At 40.1% G+C, this 21,153-nt stretch overlaps 1 protein-coding gene across 1 annotated transcript in view; it reads left to right on the top strand.

Annotated features, from left to right (window-relative positions):
• The window catches only part of nfasca (neurofascin homolog (chicken) a), a 44,423-nt gene extending 23,276 nt beyond the window's left edge, over positions 1–21,147 (top strand). Inside the window, exons 25-29 of the mRNA XM_010778561.1 lie at positions 4,034–4,180; positions 5,029–5,157; positions 7,565–7,600; positions 9,056–9,125; positions 17,818–21,147. Coding sequence (XP_010776863.1) covers positions 4,034–4,180; positions 5,029–5,157; positions 7,565–7,600; positions 9,056–9,125; positions 17,818–18,046 — 611 coding nt within the window. The 3' untranslated portion in view covers positions 18,047–21,147. The remainder of the gene's footprint in view (positions 1–4,033; positions 4,181–5,028; positions 5,158–7,564; positions 7,601–9,055; positions 9,126–17,817) is intronic.
• The last annotated feature ends 6 nt before the right edge of the window (positions 21,148–21,153 follow it).

Here is a 21,153-nt window from a genome sequence, read left to right as displayed (position 1 = left end):
CTACATTAGCATCTACTCTAGCCCACTTTTATAAATAGCACTGTATATGAATTATGTTCACAAACAGATGGAAATATTTACTTCTGGCCAAACCTTTTCCCTCTTTTCTAAATGAAATTCAATCTGGTTAGCAGCAGGACTTTTTGTTATGATAAAGCAAACATAATGGAAAAAATGTATACCTTTTTGTCAATCAGGCTTTAATTACACCTGAGTAGCAGTTTATTTTAATTCCTTGCTCAATGGTTTTGCTAAAATGTGTCCTTGTCTTACTGCATAAACCACATTCATAGCTCAGTCTGTGTTTCTCTCTTGAACTCTTCATACCTTTCTCTGCTCTTTAAATGTTGGAAAATGTTCATCATCCTGTCATTACTAACTTCCCGTGCACCATCACAATGTTTCCTCACTAACACGCTGCCTGGCTTTGAATGGCTCTTATTGGATTCTGCTTGCTTTGTCTGAAACGCTGTTTTTCGGCCATCAGGTTTCCATTATGACTTTCCTTTTGCTTTGGATTTGGTGTTTGGAAATCTTGAAGTCTCCTTTTATAAAACACATCATCCCTCCTTTTCTAAAATACCAGAGCTGCTTGAGATTGGATTTGCCAGTACTTATAGGATCTCTGTTTTTGCTTCCAATTTGATCTTTGATAATGAACGGAAAGAAGGAAGGATGTATTTTTAATGTATTCGGGCAGTGGCTTTAATTCTTAATGATGTCTGTATGTGAACAGAAAGAGAAAGGGTGAGAAGAAGGGAGGTGAGGGGGGTGATGAGACTGATCTAATGGTCTCCCCCCCGCCCACTCTGTTCTCTAAGGTCAGATCTGAAAGCTTTAGGCACTTTCACACCGGAGTACTTTTCCCAGGAATAGTTCCAATAGTTCCTGAGATTTTGCGTTCACACCATAAAGATCGGGAACTAGAACTTTTTTTTGTGAACCTGTTCACCCCTTTTTAGTCCCTGCTAGAGAGCAGGGACTTTCCTGGGGAGAAAAAGGTTCCAAGTTCTGATTGGCTGGGCGATTTGCAAACCACGCCCCGTAAAACTCTGAAAAGTTTTTGTGAAGCCACCATTTTATTTGCTCACATTAGCATTATTAGAATTAGCATTAGCCCAGCGCACCAACGGAGAGAGACTAACTTATTCCAACACAAAATAAAACATGGGAGCGGTGGAGATGAGGAGGTGTCGGCGCTTCTGGCGATTTACTCGGAAGGCTGAAGCCAGTCCCCAACTCCAGGGACTTCCGGCTGGGGACTTCGCGTGGCACTATACGCATGGATGTATAATAAGAACTGGATACAGCGTGGGAGGCGGGGCCTCGTTCATTCCTATGAGAGTTGCTCATTGGCGCATGAAGACAAAATGGCCCAACTTTTGAGAGAGCGAAACGTCACGAAAGTATTCATATAATCATATAATCCGTTCCGTTCTTGTGCATCCATGGGTAAAGGTAAAACTCATGTGGTACTGAACACGTCACACAAACGTGCCGGGTGGCGCGGTCCCGTGGGTTAGATGTACGTTCATAGTGCAGAGGAAAATAACTCTCAGAATAACGTTATTAGCACATTTTACAACTTGAGGAACGAATGTTTTTAATAAGGGCTATACAAACGTTCACACTGGGTAGTTTATTTAGTTGAAAAAAAATTATCCAACGATTTATAGACTTCTCTTTCCCCATGTTAGTCAATGGGAAAAAGTATTTCCGGGCCCAGCGACTGATACGGAAGTGTAGTACCGCCGTTTGGCCACAACGAATATTTTCCTCAGAGTCCGGTGTGGAAGCACAGCTTAAAGTGAGCCTGGCCTATCAAGGCCAAACTAAGCTGTGCTAAGCCGTGCTAGGTCCTGCAGTGGAGAAGTGCCATAAGTGAAGAGTGGCAGGGACCCCCCCCCCACCTCCCCTCACATCCCTTTATTCTCCAGCTATCCTACTGACCACTCCTCAGTAGTCTCTTTATTTGTTTCAGAAAATTAATTAGATGAAGGATTATGCTGTTGTTTGGGTACACAGCTACATATTTGTATTCCCACCATGATATATTTGAATAACTTGCTCTTTGCAGTAAAAGTGAGAGCTGCTTGAATGTAATCCCAAGTGAAGCTAAAGTTGTTTGAGTACTACTTTGCCGTCTTTACACAACATGAACTAAAAAAATGGCATGACCACTTCAATGTCCTCTCGTATACATTCCTTTATTATTTTGTGTCCACGCACGATGCATGATTTGCATTTCAAGAGATCAAGTTTGCTCAAAAGATGATCAGTAGCATGTATTAACCTCAGGTACAGAGGCAACTGTGCTGTTGAAACAGGCTTCATGTCACAGACCTAGACAGGTTTCTCTTTCAATTTGGTGTTTACAAGCTCAACTCTTCCTCTATGTTTACCTCTTATCTTAATATATTCAGGATAAAGAACCTTTCACAACCCTAATCCATTGACAGGACAACATTCACATCATACCTGACATATTTATTTATCTAACCATTAATGAATACCCCCTCAATTGCTGCAACTTTACCTTACACATGGAAAGCCTTCAGGTCCCTCCTCTTCCTGTGTGCATCATCTGTAGACAGTGTTGAGTTTTACTGACTGGAGCTTAACACCAATCAAAAGAAGGGCAAACTAAAGGCGACTGGATTTAATTAATTCATGTAAACAGTACTAATTCTTAAAAGATAAAGTAGTACACTGTGTAAATTAGTGCTGCGGAATTATAAATTATTCTCGCTGTTTTTAACTGCCCCTAATAGAGACTCTGCCCTTATCATGATAACAGCTTTTATTTGAGAATGTACCCTTTTCTCCTTACATTAATCAAGAGAAATGCAATTTATTTCAAGTATTCTTGAAAAATTTACTGTACTGGAACGATAGGAGGTTGTCTGTTATATAAGTAACCTCCCAGTTTATATCAATATATTTGCTGAGATTTGGCTTAAGCTAAATATTTTCATTTTGCTGATTCATTCAAGAAAATGTTGGATTGTAAAATGGAATTTAAAAGTCACAGTAGGATAGACAAACAGAGAAATCAGGCATTAAGTATGTAAATAGTTAATTTAAAGTCATCAATTTCCTGATGTATTGAGAAAAACAAAAGTTAAAAGGTCAGGTATGCACCCTTGTGATGGTCGCAATAGTGAACTCAGCGGATTGTAATAGCAACAGCTTTATCTGCAGCAGCAACTTAGCAACATGTTGTTTTAATTAAGTTCTGTGGTCTCAGTAAAAAGACATTTAAATATTATTTGCAGTCGTCTGAAAACACAAACATCACCAAATGTGTACTTGAAATAGTGAACATGACTTCACATCACGGCATTGACTCAGAACGTGTAAAGGACTTGCATGTCTTTACCTCTGTCTGCATTAGTCTTTTTGTTTGGCTGGTTTCAGGACTGCTGCTAATAGCATGGCTTTGGAATGAGTTGTGCTGGATGACACCAACCTGCTGACAGGGTTGATGGTTTGGTGCATGATGTGGAAACCTCGCACTGCAACCTCTGAGTCATGCTCATAGCTGCCATGTCATGACCACTCGTCTTTCTCTGACAGATGCAGGTTGTTGTCACTGCTTTTGTTTCAACTTCATGGAGATAAGTGTGGGCCTGTGAATAATTGAGACAACAATGCTTTGCCACCCCTTCCCTTTATTCCTCCATTCCACATTATCAGATTAGTTTTTAAATGTAGCCACAAAGATTCAAATGAACCAGAATGTGTCAGCTGGACTGAGCTTCAAAGAGCAGCTCCTTGCTCATAAGAAATACTAGCTAGAAGTAGGAAACTAGATCATGGATATGCTTCTGTAATATAAAACTGTGAATTATTCATTATGACGGGGATGGGCACTGCATTGTTATCAGTCTCAATTTATCTCAGTAATCCTGCAGTAACTCAGAGAAAGCAATTCATCATGATCCTGTGACTTTTGCTAGTAAAGACAGCCTTTACTGTGGAGCAAAGGCCACACCCCCTGGAGTGTGATTGGCCTCTTTCTTGTGTCTTCAAGGCGACAAGTCGGTGAACGTTGTCCCCGTGAAACAGCCCCCGATTACGGTGGCCGATCTGATCGCAGGCGCCATTTACCATCTGAGGGTTTACTCCCATGAGCTCAACAGCGTCAGCAGCAAATCTATCACCTTTAAGACCAAAGCAGGTGAGACCCCATCTGGCCAGGTGGAACCGGGGTTCCAGCCAGGTGGGCTACTCGAGTGCAAGTCTGTCGGTAGTGTCTACAGTAACTCAGTCAAAGCTGGGTGAGTTACCATGGTTTAATTTTTGATTCCATGCATGTTCTACCAGAGGTAAATCACTCACCCCTCTGTATTTCAGAGACATCTAACTTCAACTGGGTTGTCTCTTTGAACAGAATATCATTTACGAGTGAAGGTTTGTCAGGTGGATTATCTGACTGTGACTTTCCAAAGTCACACCAAGCAAAAGCTAATGCTCATAGGGACTAATGGGTTCTTCTATGATTATTGCATGGACATAATAAGAAAATAAATATGTATAATATATGGATGGTTGGATGGATGGATGGTTGGATGGATGGATGGTGGATGGATGGATGGTTGGTTGGTTGGATGGTTGGATGGATGGATGGTGGATGGAAGGGTGGGTGGATGGATGGATGGTTGGTTGGTTGGTTGGTTGGTTGGTTGGTTGGATGGCTGGATGGATGGATGGGATCTCTTGGTGTATTGTAAGTAGCAATACTTTGCATTCCACAAACCACTGTTTTGCGCCCTTTTCTGATTTAATTTGTGTGATGGGGGAAAGGACAAACACTGTGCTGTTGTAGATCTTTGAACAACATCCTGGATTGGAGCTTGGGGGGAAATAAGTAAACGTTGGATCTGAACTGTTGACTTCTGCTGAGCGCTGTGTGATGAGAACAGATTTACTGATGTGTTAGCTGGGACTGACTGTGATGCTGACAATGACTCACTGTGTTTCCTCTCTCTTCTCCTGTGCCACCCTGTGTGTTCTGTGTGTCTCCAGCCTACATAGACCAGGTGGACATTGCCACTCAAGGCTGGTTCATCGGCCTGATGTGTGCCATCGCCCTCATCATCCTCATCCTGCTCATCGTCTGCTTCATCAAGAGGAGTCGCGGAGGCAAATACCCAGGTAAAGCTTTCATACCCATCAGAAGACCGGGAGTGGTGCAGGGATGACCTATTTTTGTTGGCTGACACTGAAGTTAGCATCCCAAGGGCTCCCTGGACAAAATGTGTTGGGATTTTTCTGTTGGATTTTGGAATATTGCAAGACACAAGATATTTGGCATACAAACGGTTCTGTTTAGCAGGATAATCTCCTCATATCAACACCACTTTTATGATATTTGAAGTGTAAATGCAATCGCTATTATTTAAAAAAAAGCTAACATAAGGCTATAAACCAGGGGTGGGCAAACTTTTTGGCTCGGGTTACTATGAGTTTTAAAATTTGACAGACGGGCCGGGCCAGTAGCAGATCGGTAAAAAAAATATTTAGCTGTCCACACCTCATTATACACTCGGCACTCAATGTTGACTTTTCTTTTCTTTGGTCCACTCATTGTTACAGATGCAGGTTCAAAGGTGAATTATTGCGTCATTGCGTCATCGTTTGTGTCATGACGTAACCGTTTACGTGCCTTCTTATGACCCACACAGCGTTTTACATCGCTGATTTTCTCCGCAACACCGCTCACAACAACATCAATAGAGGACTGCGTCGGGTAGTTTTTAATTATACGAAGCCAGATTAAATTAAAGAACTACTTCTCCAACCATATACCTTTCTCCAGAGTGCCGAGGTGCATTGTTTATTAATGTGGTTCAGCTGCATTACTGCCTGTGCTGCTCATTACGGTGGCCTATCGTCTACCGGAGTTTACTCTCCCGTTAGCTCGCGGTAGCAGCCGCTGCAAAGTTTTCATTGTCTGACGGTCACACAACAAGCAGCTGATAAATATCCCCAATTCCCCATACGTGAGTGTGTTTTAGTCTGAAAGCTGTTTGGCATCACAACGCTGTTATGAAAGTTTATCTGGCATTCTACAGGTGACGTTAGCTAATCAGACTATCTTGACTACTTGTTGCTATCATATTGTGGCATAAGCCGTTTTCTACACGCATATTTTACCGGCGTAGTTTTCGTTATGATTTTACTTGTGATGGCCACATGTAGCCCATGTATTGATTCCATCCGATAGCTGCAATAATACAAAACAACAGGAAAATGTCTGCCTCTTCACAATGATCAATAACAGTGAACGGATGGTTATTAAAGTACGGTCAAATAAACAGAATCACACTAAGCCTGGTTAGTGTTGCCTGACTTTATATAAGTGTTTTTTATAAGTGTGTGGTCGCGTTCTAGTCACTTTGCTCAGCGCTACTGCTTTTTACAACTTGTATTCGCCGTACTCGCCATGAAATGTTATTGCTGCCGAGTGGGGCCAGAGAATAGACCAGATTCTAGCAAAGGTAAATTGTGTCTAGAGTGCGCCATCTAGTGGGATCAACTGAAATGCCGGGTATTGCAGGAAAAAGACAAAATGAATGCTTTATGTCTTTACTATTATTTGGACAATTTTGTACCAATATTCGGCAGGCCGGATTCAAAAGCCCAGCGGGCCGTATATGGCCCGCGGGCCTTAGTTTGCCCGTGCCTGCTATAAACGAAATACATCATTGCTGCGCATCACCACCGCTAAGCTAAAGGCGGCTTATGTTCAGAGCAATGACGTTTAGTATTCTGATTTAGTCACTTTTTATGACACATATATGCTCAGACATTAATCAGTGGGGTATTTACTGAAGTATTTTATGTCGTTAAATGAAATGTTAAAATCTCTCTAGCTTCCCTCTTATATTGGTCCTCTAAAACCAAAACAAGTGCAGTAAAAACAATGACTTGAGACGAGTGAACTCAAAGTGATTGAATGCTAACTCATTTTTGGGTTTTAGGACTCATTACTGCAGCTCTCGATGGACAGATTGTAGTGTACCTTCATCAATAGAATGGATGGAGACACTCATGTACACCTTTGTATTTCCTTCAATGACTGATATAGCACTCATTTTGAAATATATTAATCTTATTTATTTATAATAATTCATTCTATTCATTTTGAAATATATCAATCTTATTTATTTATAATAATTCATTCTATTCAGAGGCACCTTTCAAAGCACCCAAGGACACCTATGTCGGTAGTTTATTGTTAAGGTTTCATCCTTTGCCTGGAGGAAAAACAACAGACCAATATTCAAAATGTCCGCACATTTTGGCACAGGAAAAAGCTGTTTACCAGTTCCAGACTAACTTACATAATAAATAGTGGTTTTAAAGGTCAGAGTCTACAGGTGTACATTTGTGAATTGTGTTACTACGTCTACTGATTTTTCAAAATGTGCCTTAAAAACAACTGAAATATTGAAATCGTTTTAAGTCCCCATTGTTGCTGATATAAAACGTGATCATTGATGGTTTGGAACAAGAGAAGTTATTCGTGTTAATGTTTTGCAGTTTCTATAATGTCTAGGTGGTGGTTGCGTGACTGGTTTTGCAAAATGTCTAGGTAGGTGCTGAACGGTGATGCCGTCAAAGATAAGAACTAACACCCAGTAATAAGTCAAATAAGGATATAACCCAAAAGAAAAAGACTAATGAGATGAGTTCCCACACTTACTGGAGTAAAAGGTATTTCCACTACTGACTGCAGGACTGTGATACCTTACCCCAAACCCAATAATGTTGAATAACTACAACTAAACTGATTTCCTAATGCATGCTTAAGTAAACATGAATTCAGCAGCTTAGAAAATTGTCAAAATAAGTCATGAGTTAAATTACATAAAGTTAATACATTTATAAGCAAGCATCTTGTATCATGTCCTTTCAGTGAATACATTCATTTATCGTGCCAAAGTTGTGCAAAGTCATAATTTGTTTGCTTTATGAAATCAGTTTATCACTTATTAGGAGCTAAGTATGGAATTAAGACGCAGTGTTTGCTAACAGTTCAAAAAATAAAGGTTGAAGACAAACATATGGAATCAAATGATCACTTGGGCCCAGGAGTTCAAAACTTGTAATCCCTATCTGATCAGATCTGGATTTTGGGGAGTTCAAAACGAAAAAACAGGATTAGGATCACTTTCATATCCGACCAGATCAGGAAATCCAATCCAAGCTTTAATCTGGATCAAATCTTCGAAACGAGTAGTTCAAACCGACAACACAGGATTGGGATCAGTTTGATCCCAAAAAACTGGATCATCCTGATCCCACCAGAGGGGTGGATTTCCAGTGGATTACCAGAGCAAAATGTACTGTACCATTTATTTAAAAATATGTTTCAATATAAATAAGATGGCAAAGTTTGTTAACTGAAATAATACACCATTTTTAGCCTTCATGGCAAATCAATTTTATTTTTCATTTTTTGGTCACGTTTGTGGTGGCCTATTTTGTTTTCAACCAAATGTTGATGACATAAATGTTTATGCTCATGAAAGTATCACAACATAGATTGTCAATCACAAATGTAATTTAGATTAAAGAAAAAATACCTTCAACAAAAAAAAAGTCCATCTGTCATCACCTTTCAAAAGTAATTGCGGACAATAGATGTCTCTGCAATGTGGTCTCTTGTCTTCCTTGTATTATTTTTCAATGCCACTAGATGGCGATCGGCAGGATTAAAGCACTGATATTCAGCATCTAGTCATCTTGAAAAATCGCAATCTGGATCAGGCTGATCCTATCCTGAATTGCTTTGAACTCCAGGGACAAAATCTGGCCAATTTGTCTGATCCTGGATCACAAAAAATGGGATTTCAAAATCTGATCGGATCTGATTGAGATTAAAAGTTTTGAACTCCTGGGCCTTGAGGACTAAACAGAAGGATTTACTGCTCAAATGAACTCTATGAGCCCCTCAACACGTGGAAGTGTTTGTGTGTCAAATCTAACCATAAGTGCAGCTCTCAGCAAAATGCCTAAAATGTTACTTTTATTCTTTTCTATTTAGTCCGTGACAAAAAAGATATGGCGTTGGACGCAGTGGATCACAAAGACCAGGATGGATCTTTTGATTACCAGTAAGTATAAAACCCAACTTTCTTTAAATGCTTCCCTTTGAAATTATTGGAAGTTAACTTGAACGTTTGTAAATGTATTTGGTTGTATGATTATTAAGCACGTCTTATCTTTAATACTCTGTGAGGATTATGGTACTAATTAAAATACAGAGGTATTTGAGTCAGTTCAGGCAATGGCGTGTGTGTTTACTGAAACTCATGTTTAAAGGTTACATGGTTGCTTAATAAAACAAGAAAAGATTCAGTATGGTACTGAAAAGAAGATCATTACTAAGTCTTAAACCAACACAATCACAAAGACCTGCTATTTATTGAAACTTCAGGAAACCTTAGATGTCTCACTGTAAATGAAAACCTTGTTTTGAATATTCTTATTGGCATGGTGTCCATATCAAGGTGGCTCTAGTTATTGTAGCAGATAGAGATCTATATCTTTTGAACGATGGCAGAGAGACTCAGCTCAAAGACTTTGTCCTTTTGAAAGCCCTCTATTACTGGGGCCAGCTCAGCTTTGTGAGCAGTAAGTCATGTGAGCAGAGGAGGGTTTCATCTGAGAAATCCAGATCCAGATCAAAGTAGATAAAGTTGTAATAAGAAAGCTGTTTCAGAGCACAGAAGTGCCAGGCATGATTCTTATTTTTGGTAATGAATAATGCTAAATATGGCTCCTTCCATCACTAAGGCAGATGCATTTGAAAACACATTTGTTCCACGCAGAAGAGTGAAGCTTTTCAAAATAGTTCTATAGATACATTTGAAAAAGATGCTCTCATGTATGGAACTTTTCATACTGTAAGTAGCTTGTGTTGTAATTGCCAAACCTTTAACTCAAAGCTGTATGATCCCAAAACATAAAGGCCCTAACGCATCTGCTGCCCAGGAAATACTGTTTGCTTTAATAAGCAGGAAGCTTCTAGGACCTGTGGTGACCCTGTACTGTGGCGACACTGAAACAATACAAACGGATTAGAGAGAAAGTCAAAGGCAACAGAAGTGACAGAGCAGCAATGTCTGTCACACAACTGTATTTCTATGAATCATTATTCAACATCTGCTGTTCCAAAGCCATTTGTTGTTTGCTAGCTTAGCTAGCTCTGGTTTAGGGTTGGAGTTAGGATTATCACAGAAAGCAAGTTGTAGAGTTTTTTCTACACACAGTTCCTTAACATAGTTTTATGTTAAGAAGGCAATTGTGTTCGTATACTGCTAATTACTGAACATGTGCAGTAGGGTTTTTCTATGTACAGTATATTGTGTACAGTTTGTGTAAGTGATGTGTCTTTTGCTCCTTCCAGGTCCTACTGATCTCTTCTTTATGAAGAATGAGTCTGTCTTTTCTGTATCTGTCCACTCTGACTAAAAACTTTTCAATTTAACCTGCCTTCTAAATCTCAGATACTACCACTATGTTCTCACTCAGCTGTGTGAGAGTGACACAAGCTTTTATCTATTATTGTAGACACCGTGGAATAAGACAAGGCCTCTGAATCTTATGTTGACAGTATGAATACCACCTAACAGCTTCGGGCAATGGCTTATCATTTTAAAGCTATGCTCTGATGTAGGTTGTTTTTAATAAAAGCATTATATAAAATAGCATTATTTGATTGACAAAACACACTGAAAAAACGTAATTGTTGACTTTAATCAAACATATTTTAATACATTTGATTAAAGTCAATGTTTCAGTTTTTTCAGAGCAGTGCGTCTGGTGGCACTGACATTCACAAGATGGATCAGATTAGGGTTCAGTTAAAAAGAGGCACAATCAGTTTCTGCTAACATCTGAGCGCTGCTGTGCCTAACACTGATGAATCCCTCTCCAGTGTGTGGGCCCCTGCCTGTTATCTAATCAATCATTACTCTAAATAACATTAACACCCAGCCCGTCTCTCACACTCAAGGTCTTTGCTTTACTCAGCCCTCAGCACCCAGCTTCCGGCTCTGTGTGTGTTGTGTGTGTGTCGTGTGTTTTTGTGTGCATGCAGTATTTACATGCATGTTTCATGTGGAGCTCCTTCCTCCCTCTCTCTGTCTCTACACTTCCTCTCTCTTTTACTGTCTCCCCTGTTTCCTCTCGACTCGACCCTCTCTCTCCCCCACGCTGAAATGGGTCATCTGTCCCTGACAGGAATGAAAATGAAAACGAAAACGAGAACGAGAACGAAAACGAGAACAGGTACTTTGGTTTTGGCACGGCATCTCTCTTGGCCTGTGCATGTCGGGGGAGCAGGTGTTCCCCTGAGCTGGGGGGAACGTGGGCTGGATAATGTGCAGCTTATTTGGGGAGACCCCCCCAATCTGCCTGATAATGCATCGCTGGCTCTTTGGTCAGCCTGCAAAGAGTGCACAGATTTCATTCATGAAATTTATCTGGCCTGCATTTGTCTCAAAAGCAATATTTATACACTGTGATCGATGGAGGACACGCCATACAATGCAGCGAACCCGCAGTGATGAAATATGATTAGAGAGATGACAGCAGTGCTCGCCTCTGGTTCCTTATGGGTGTCAAACTGTCAATCAAATCGTCAAGCAAACTATATAACCTCCCTGTTTGTTTGAGGCCAGGGCTCCCACAAAATAAATGAGGTTGACTAATATGTTTTCCCTTTTAGAATTGATTCCTCGTCTCTGTAGAGCTGCTGTAACACTTAAAGTGAGTGAACACAATAAACCCAAAACACATCAGAGATTATGGAGGTATGTATTTTCACTGAGAACAATGCAACATACTTGACCACAAAAAGCAAAAGATAAAATCAATCAAGCATTTAAAACAATTTGCATCAGATAGGAAAGAAAGCATATCAGTGAGTTTTAAAAAGACCTGAGCATTAAAGGCTTACACATAAACAGTGACCTGTTTGAACTAATCAGTTCAGTCTGGTGTGCTCGCTTCTCTCTGTACACATTTTCTATCAGCTGCAGTTTTGGGATACATTGAATGTTTCGCCAGAATAAAATGCGCCGCAAAAGTCAGGTGTGATCTTGGTTAAAGACGGCATCACAGACTTAACAATCAAGTGCTTTCAGGCCGCTTATCCTTTATCTGTAGGCTTGTTTTGAACCAGGGTAGCAGTTTCTGTCAGCTTCCAGTCTTCATGTTAAGCTAAGCTAAACAGACACAAGATTCACGCTGACCTTATTATAGATACAAATTGTATTTTTCAAAAGGCTGAACTATCCCTTAAGTGAAGATAATTTCATTAAGTTACTAGGTGGTTTGTTTGTGGACAAAATAACAAGCTGCAGGTCTGATCAGAGCCACAGTCCTTCCTCTCTGCTGTTGGAACAAAGCTCTTTAGTTTGCATGGTCAAACCTCCAGACAGGCTTTCATGTTTCACACTTCAAACTGAAACATGCTCTATACTAACAGACTCATCCCAACATATCCTCCATCACCCTGGTGATACTTATACTGCTTTGATTGCCTACCTTTGGAATACAAAAATAAAATGATTACACAGTGAATTCACTGAAGAGCAGGGTGAAAGGAAACAATCATTTTAGGTAAGATGCATCAAACCAGACCTTTCAGGGCTGTATAAAAGATCTGAACTAATATATGTCTTGGTTCTGCCCTGAGCTCTAAAACAACCACATGTGGAGAGAACATCAGCACTCAAACCTCAATGAAAACACACAGAGCACACACACCGCCCCCTGCCTTCCCGTCAAACTTTTCATTGATTCTTTTATTGTTGTGAAAGGCTCCAAGCTGCTTTCATCGAGCTCAACATTGGAGCAATAATAAACAATTCATCTTAATATAACATTGCTGCTGTTACAGAAGTCTTCGTCCCTATAACCACATCATGAGTCAGCTGTTCTGCAGTAACTGAGACATGATCCCAGAGAGCAGCCTGACACTATGCATCTGACCCTTCAGTGCTCTAACATGTGATCACCCTTCTAGAGTTCATTACAATGTTTCCCTCTGCCGGTTGACATTTAAAAATCAACGCAGGTGCATGAGGCAATGGAATCTATTTGTGTTGTAGTGGGGGCCGGGAGGGAGGGAGATGTTTGGCACAGTTTGACGCCCTTAAGGAAGTGATTTAGGCAACAAACAAGTGGAGAAAACATTTGGAGGAGAAAAGATTAAACCAACATTTCAAAGGTCTAACAAACAAAAATGTACGACCTTAAATCCATGTAGCTTTAAAATCTAGAAATGACTTCAAAGTAAAAACCCTAGGAATTACATTTCTTCTATGCATAGCTTCTCTTGTTCTCTCAATCTTGTTTGGCATCCTGTCTTCTAGTTTTAATGTGCAGCACAAGAGCTAAACATCAATATGTCACACTTTTATCCCGCATGAAACAAATTAGCGTGTTCTAGTGTAGTTGTTTAGAAATAAATCCAATGTATTATAACCTGGGTTTTCTCTTTTGTTGTTGGCCATCAGTATGTACAAACCAGGCAACATTTCTAAAAAGGGTTACTCAGCCCATCATACAGGTTGTAAACAAACCTCCAGGGAAGAGACAACAAATGTGAACAATAGGATTAATCATTAATTGAACCCACTTACTGATTCCACACATTTATTTTTCTTGTAATGAAGGATTATACGTAACATACAGTATTGAGAGATACGCTTAATTTCAGTTTAACCCTATTCATTTAGTGTTTTAGATAAACGGTTGGCTTGATCCCGTCCCAGCCCTGTTGTCGGACAAGAACATGGAGATTGTGTGCTTGTACACCACGAATGATGTGGCGCTTAATCGCACAATGGCATCCTGGGCTGCCACAATCCGTGTGACTGCTGGGGTTACCTGCCCCGCCAAACTTCGTTTGTTGTGAATTCCCTCTATCTGAACAGCTGGTGCCTACAGTGTTGTTATACCTGGTAGCAATTGATGGCCAGAACCACAAAAATGAGACCCAAGTTGTAAAAGGAGGAAAAAGATGGCCCTGACACATGCTATGCTGCCCCAAAGCTCAAACCTTTGTTTTGGTTTCATGCCATTAGGATTATGATCATTTATATGTATTAACTGCCACCCTAAAAGACATATACATGTTAATGTTGTCCCTTTTCAGTTTTACAGTAGTATATCTGTGTATGTCACATGTCTGTTGTCCATCTGTCATGACTGTATTTCTGTTCTACCCTTCCCACTTTATGTCTTTGCCCTTTGTCTCTTTTTTATTTTCTCATTGGTCCAAAGGTCTCTTGAAAGGTAGGACAGGAGAAGAGTCTCCTAACCTGCTCTAATATGATCTGCTGATTTGCTGTGCATTTGAATTGCTTAATGTCTGTTAGAGCCATTCCAATGTGTTATCGTCCGAATGAACTTGATCTATCAACGAAAAGCATTCCAAAGCATAGTTAATCCAATAATGGATCATATAAAACTAGTTGATGATTTGTATTGTCAACGACTTTCAAACTCTATGTTTATGTTAATCTGTGTCATTTTCCTGGGATTTCATGAACGCTGAAAGTGGGCGATTTTACTTTCTAATTTGGAAGGTTATTCACCCATTCCCATCCTACTCCACCCATCTTTGCTCTTAAAGTCACCTAATCAGATAATAGAATCATTCCCGACTCTTTCATTCTGAAAAAATGTCCAAGTCACTTTATAACAGTTTCTCTCTTAAAGTGTGTGTGGTCAACCAATGTAAGCAAGCTTGGCAAATGAGTCCAGGGATAGCGGTTTAAAGATGTCCCTTCCTATTGACCAGATGTGTTTGATTAGCTGTGAGAGAGGTTATCTGGAAGTGTTTCAGTGGCACTGGTACAGACAGAAGCACACTCAAAGGATATGAAAATACAGAAAGACTTTGTAGCTGCCAGCACACTGGACTGTGTATAACAGGCGCTCTGGGCATCTTTAGTGGCATAACCTTTCTTCCTTAACAAACGTGGCAATGCGTGACACATTTCTGCTGGTTCTATAGCACTATGCTTCTGTCGTTTGACGTGCTAACAGAAAGCCAAAGCTGCTAAAAGATTTGGGTTAAATAGAAAGGGATTTTCATGACTAATTAACATTCTAAATGATTTTAAGATGACGTTCTTACCCTCCCACCCACTTTATGCTCAACTCCCACTCTCTTCACCTTTTCATCTCTTCACCTTGTCAGGTGTCCGCTTGTGTTTAGACAACGTCTGTAGTTCTACTTTCTGCTAACGGCCTCTCGCTCTACTCTGAACGTTTTTTTGTGGATTTATATAACAAATACTGGATGTGGGTTGAATTTAGATTCTAAGTTTGTCAGAATGTGATTGTGGTCCATTTGTACTTAAACACAGGTATGGTTTCTAAAGTGTGATGTCTGTGGTTCCCGAAGTGTTTCCGCATGGAGCATGATGAATATGAGAAGCTTCAGTGTACATTCTGATCTGATCTGATGGGAATCTGGATAGTTAATATGATAACCATAATATGCTATAAGCAGACCCGAGCAGAGAAAATAAAAAGAAAAGGAAAAATGTTTCACTTCTGCATCTTTAAAGAGCAACTTCCAGGTTAAAGACACCTGTGAATAAATGTGTAGGAAAATGATGAATACACTAGATTTTCCAAAAAATATACAGAAATATACACTACAGCAGGGGTCGGCAACCCCTGGCACGCGTGCCAGCATTGGCACGCGGCACCGTAACCAGTGGCACACTAGGAATAAGTGGAATAAGTGTGCAAAAATATTTAAATTGTATTTTCGGATCCTGAACGAGACCGCCGCCAGAGCGCGTCTCCCCGTTACCTGCAGAAGGAAGCCATGCACGTAACGCAGCCCCGCTCTCTTTAACTCCAGGTGACTTTCTGCCGCTTTCCTCCGTGGTGCAGTGCTGATCGTTTCACCACGGAGGAAAGCACTTCACTGATTGCAGTACCCATAAGGAGCTGTACAAATGCCGCAGTTTTTGCGTGGCTGTGTATTTAGTTGAAAGCCCAGTGGCGATCTGCTCATCTCTCATCGAAATAATATGCTACAAAGGGGCGGACTGGCCAACTGTGTGTTGAACTTTCCTGTCGGCTCCCAGACCGTAGTCGAGGAGGGCAGAAGCAACAAGCTTCAGGTTCAATAACCAACTTTAGCTTAAATGACTGGAGAGAGGCGAGCTCTTCTTGGGAGGCAGAGTGAAGTAATACGGTTTCCTGATAAAGCTGTGGAGAGTATGTGCTGCAGGGAGGTGGATGCACAACGCACCCAGGAACGAACACTAGCTCCGGTCCTTTTTACTGTGGACTCGATGTCCTGACAGGCTGGTATTTGTGCAACCTGCACAAACACAATACTGCACCATGATTACAAATGGTGAAATACAATGTAAAACTACCGAAAAATACCAGCTCACTAAAACACAACCGCTCAACTCAACGCAACTACTAACTATACCCGCGGTCAGAGAGCGGAGATGTTTCCCCTTTGTTATGTAATATGACGCGTTGGACGTATGACCTTAAAAAAAAAAGCCGTTTTTAAGAGCAGAGCTCAAAATTGCTTTTTTCCCTCTGAATTCCTGCCCTTATGTCTCGTAAAACATATCAAATCCTACATTCATTTTTTTAATTGTAATTTTCAAGCAAGTTTAAGCATAAATGTAGAAAAAAAAAAACCTGCAAGATGCTCTTTAAATGCATTTCCTGCTGTTATGCTACTGACCTGAGCTGAAAAGGAAAGCTAATGCTAGCCTGTAGCTCTTACTTCCTGTGCATGACGTTCTCTTCCCCTAAAGTCAGAGTGAGGAGCCATCTGTAGTCAGCTCTACAGATGAGGTGCAAATGATTTCTACTGCTTGGATCTCATGTCAGAATAATATGGCCACATTTAGCATGTGTATGAACATTTCTTGTTGGAATCTTTACCACAGTATTTATGTCTTTGAATCACTCCTGTCTCCTACCAAATTCTGTGTGTTCACTCATTCACTTTGTCAAATATCTTGTAGGTAATATTTTCACTGGCTCTGTGTTTTCCAGTCTAGGAAGTGTGTTTTAAATATTTTGTACAGAAGTCACAGTGAATCTTAGATAATACAGCGTTGTTAGGCTTACTGTAGGGATTAGGTAAGGAAATATGAAACAGTAAACAGTTTGATAAAGAGAAAAATAACTATATCCTGGCAATCGCATTTCAAATAAAACAAATTGGTGCAAGCTAGATTTCTATGAACAGAATTTCTAGGAGACAGGGTTGCTTGTAAAACAAACATGTATAATGTTCTCTAAAATACTCTTTACATTTTGCAACAACAAGCATCTTTGATATAAAATACAAATGCAGCTATCTTATTAAATGGTAGGTTTGGATTTTCTGAGCTCTATCTTGATACAGTACTCACACACCAGTAGTATGATGCTCTGTGGCCTTTATGGTTAGGAGGAATAAATACAGAGACACGTCCACATTACCAACACCATGTGCGTGCTGTATTTTTGATAGATTTTAAATCATTCAAACCTATCATTTAAAGAAAATATGGAAAAGAAATGAATTGTATAAATCTGAATTATAGTCAGAGTGACCTGAACATATAGTCACTTCAGTAAGAGTTTGAAAAGCGGAAAATATATAGTTAACATCATTTCTTTACCTGCAACCCCCATAACCTTTCACTTTCCCCTCTAACCTGTCCGACGGGATGACCGGGTCTCCACTTCCTTCTCACACCATGACAACTTCCTGCTTCCATTTTAACTTTGAACTCTGCTTCACCTTTACAGCAGCGACGAGGACAACAAGCCTCTGCAGGGCAGCCAGACGTCTCTGGACGGCAACGTGAAGGAGAGCGACGACAGCTTAGTGGACTACGGAGAGGGCGGCGACGGCCAGTTCAACGAGGACGGCTCTTTCATTGGCCAGTACACGGTGAAGAAGGACAAGGACGAAACGGAGGGCAACGAGAGCTCTGAGGCCACCTCGCCCGTCAACGCCATCTACTCGCTGGCGTAGCGCCGTAGAACCACCCGGGGGACCCGGTGGCACCCTCTGATTTCAGGGTGTTACCACAACACAATACACCAGACACAAACACACACACGTGAATATATTAATATATGAAACACATTAAACACAGAAGGGACGCAGCGGCCTGTCTGGAGACTGCAGGCTTCCCTCTGCTGTATCGGGGGAACAGGAGTGGAATCAGACCACAAGCCTTTATTCTAGTTTCCAGCTGGAAGAAATGGGCCCACTGGAGGTGACATTGGGACAAAGAGGACAGTGCTCGTTTTCCTCTGCTCCGCCTGCCCCTACACAGACTTGGGAGCAGCCTTCAGCACGTGGAGGCATTGACAAGCGTTCTTTAGAGATTTGACCTTGGTTGGTTTCTGCTCCAAACATTTTCAGCGTCCCTTCTCTCCTTCCTGATTAGCCCCTCAAAAACCTCTGTGAAGCATCCCAGTAAAGTACACACACGAGGTCCCTTACGCACACACGTCCTGTAACATATCAGCTTCTAACCATCAAACACAACAGGATGCCCGCAGATATGTTTATCATATTGATATTTACGCAATGAAAGAGTTTAGTTTTTCCACAGCTGGTAGACGAGTCATTAATTCTTATTGAGTGCTGTATACAGTCCTGGCACACATTTTAGTGCCCTGCAAAACTATGCACTATCACCTCCTTCATAACATTTTGGGTTTGATCTGGTTAGTAAAAGTACACGTTTTGGGTTTCTTTTTTTACCACTTGCAAACTAAATCACATGCTTTTATTCACTTTGCCTTGTTCGATGGAGCAGACATGTTTTTCTTACCTCTAATCCAATATTGTAGTGCAGATGTTCAAAATGGCCGCCACAAGAAAAGCTATTTCTGCCACATGCACCAAGCTCTGCTAAAGTATGCTGTTAATGAATCCCTTTTTTTTTAAGAATTACTATTTTGGAGCATGGTAGTAGCTTAGAGCAAGGAAAATGGAAGGCACACGAGAGGAAAGTTAGTTTTGCCTGAGAAAAACGGTAGACCACAACCGAGTCGATCCCCTAGTTAGCATGCATGCTAACTCTGCATTCATGTCACATGGGGACAACTGTCGGCTGACAGTGAACATGTTTCTGTTTTTATTTCGGCTTTGGTTGACCATTTACTACACACAATACGTTTTAAAGTAATTTTGCACCAAACAAAACATTGCAATGTCAACGCTAATAATAAAACAAGTTACAATTAATTTTTATTTATTTATATATATTCCAAATTACCTATATAAATATTTTTAACATTTACACCTTCATTCTGGAAGTTTAGGGCCCAAATCGCAAAGATCCCAATGAGTTTTTATTACGTGTAAGCCAAGTCATGTTTTCAAGTTGGACGCTTAAATGTACTTTTAGCCGATGGGACATGAATGCAGCTTGAGAGCCAGGAATCCTTGAGGTGTGTTCAGACTACATGTTTGCCTTTGATTTATTTTACCATATGTATGGATTGTGTTTTGTTTTCTTTCTTTTTGCATTCTGAGTTTATTTGCCTTAAAAAGCCATTTAAAAAACATTAGAGTAACATGCACTGACCTGCAGTTCTCTTTGTTACTCCAGACCTTTTTGTTTGTCTTTTGTTTATGAATTGGAGTCATTAAGCCTAAAAATAGACACAACGTTTTGCTGAATGACAGGTTTGGATTATTTAATTTGTGCATTGATTTTGTATTCAATCACACCACCTCTGAAATGTCAGTCTGAACCCACCTTTACACAGGAATCCTATAATCTTTCCCTCCCTCTAGTTTTTTTAAACTCAATTATTTTGTCAATCATTACAGATAAAAAAGGCACAAGGGCAAGAATTCTTGAATTTACAGCATGAAAATATATACATTAAATTCACAGCCACCGTTGAGATGAAACGTATCCACTAGTTTTTTAGTTTTTGCTGATGAAGAAAGAAAAAAGAAAAGAATTATGTACAATCAGTATTTCACTTGCCTTCAACCATGTTTGTCCTTCTGTTATCTCACTGATGGACTGACTTTTTGTTCTACTAAACGTTCACTGAGTGCTTCTCTATTCACCTCATCATGTCGGCACTCAGACTTAGTTACCTGCTACTCAACAGTACTATTAAAACCTCCGATGCTAAATCAAAAGATCTTAACAGCAGCGACTGCAGTTCACTTTTTATTTTAAATATTTATTTGATATTTCTATTTATTACATTATGTGGATAGTATTAATATAAGTCCTTAATTTAATTAATTGTTATATACATATTTCTTACCAACTTATTTTGTTGTTTCACACTCAAAATAGCCAGAATAAAGATGTCTCCAGAATATGTTGTTGTTCATGAGAAGCATAAACACAACTGTATGTTTCAGATATTTGTGTCAGCTGGCTTTCCAACATGAGAATATCTGTCATGGTTGTTGTTTATCTGTCATTGTGCTGCTCTTCTCGTACTCATGTTGTATTACAGTTACTCTGTGTTTTACTTCAGATGTATGTACCTTAACCTTCCCACCACACAGTTATTATTTATTTGACATATATTCTGTACATGTAGGTCCTGATCTCTTATATTTGTAAATATATAAAAGTTGATTTCCCCAAAAAATGCTTTATCCGAAAAGGAAACTAAAAGTCACAAATGCAAGCAAATGTGACAGGTGCAACTTGGTGTATCACGCACCTATGTAAAGTACCTTTGACTAACGTTTGCACTCTGAAAAAAGTAACAAGAATCATCCTCCACTCAATGTTGCCCTTTGCTTTGTGATGTACGGTGCTGACTGTGGCAGGTTATCAGTCAATCGTTTGATGATGGTTTGGGTTGTATATTGTGAGGAACATGTTAGATTCTGTAAGATGTAAATAAGACAGAAGTGCTCCAGAGTTGTAGCACAGTTTTAGTAGGCCTAAAAAGAACATTGCTGAGGTATTAGATCACACTCCCCTGCTTGAAACCGTTTTACATTGGTCATCTCTCTGAGACCGCAGACTTCCTCTCACCTTTACAGCCTGTTGTTGCTTCACTGGTCCCCTTTCAGATGCCTCCTCAATGACTGAAGGTTACACTGAAGAAACTGAAACGTTGACTTTAATTAAATGTATT

This window comes from Notothenia coriiceps, unplaced genomic scaffold, assembly GCF_000735185.1.
Source record: "Notothenia coriiceps isolate Sejong01 unplaced genomic scaffold, NC01 NC01_scaffold00019273, whole genome shotgun sequence".
Lineage (NCBI taxonomy): Eukaryota > Metazoa > Chordata > Actinopteri > Perciformes > Nototheniidae > Notothenia > Notothenia coriiceps.
The sequence above is the reverse complement of the archived record's forward strand: the minus strand, read 5'-3'. Positions and strand labels throughout refer to the sequence as shown.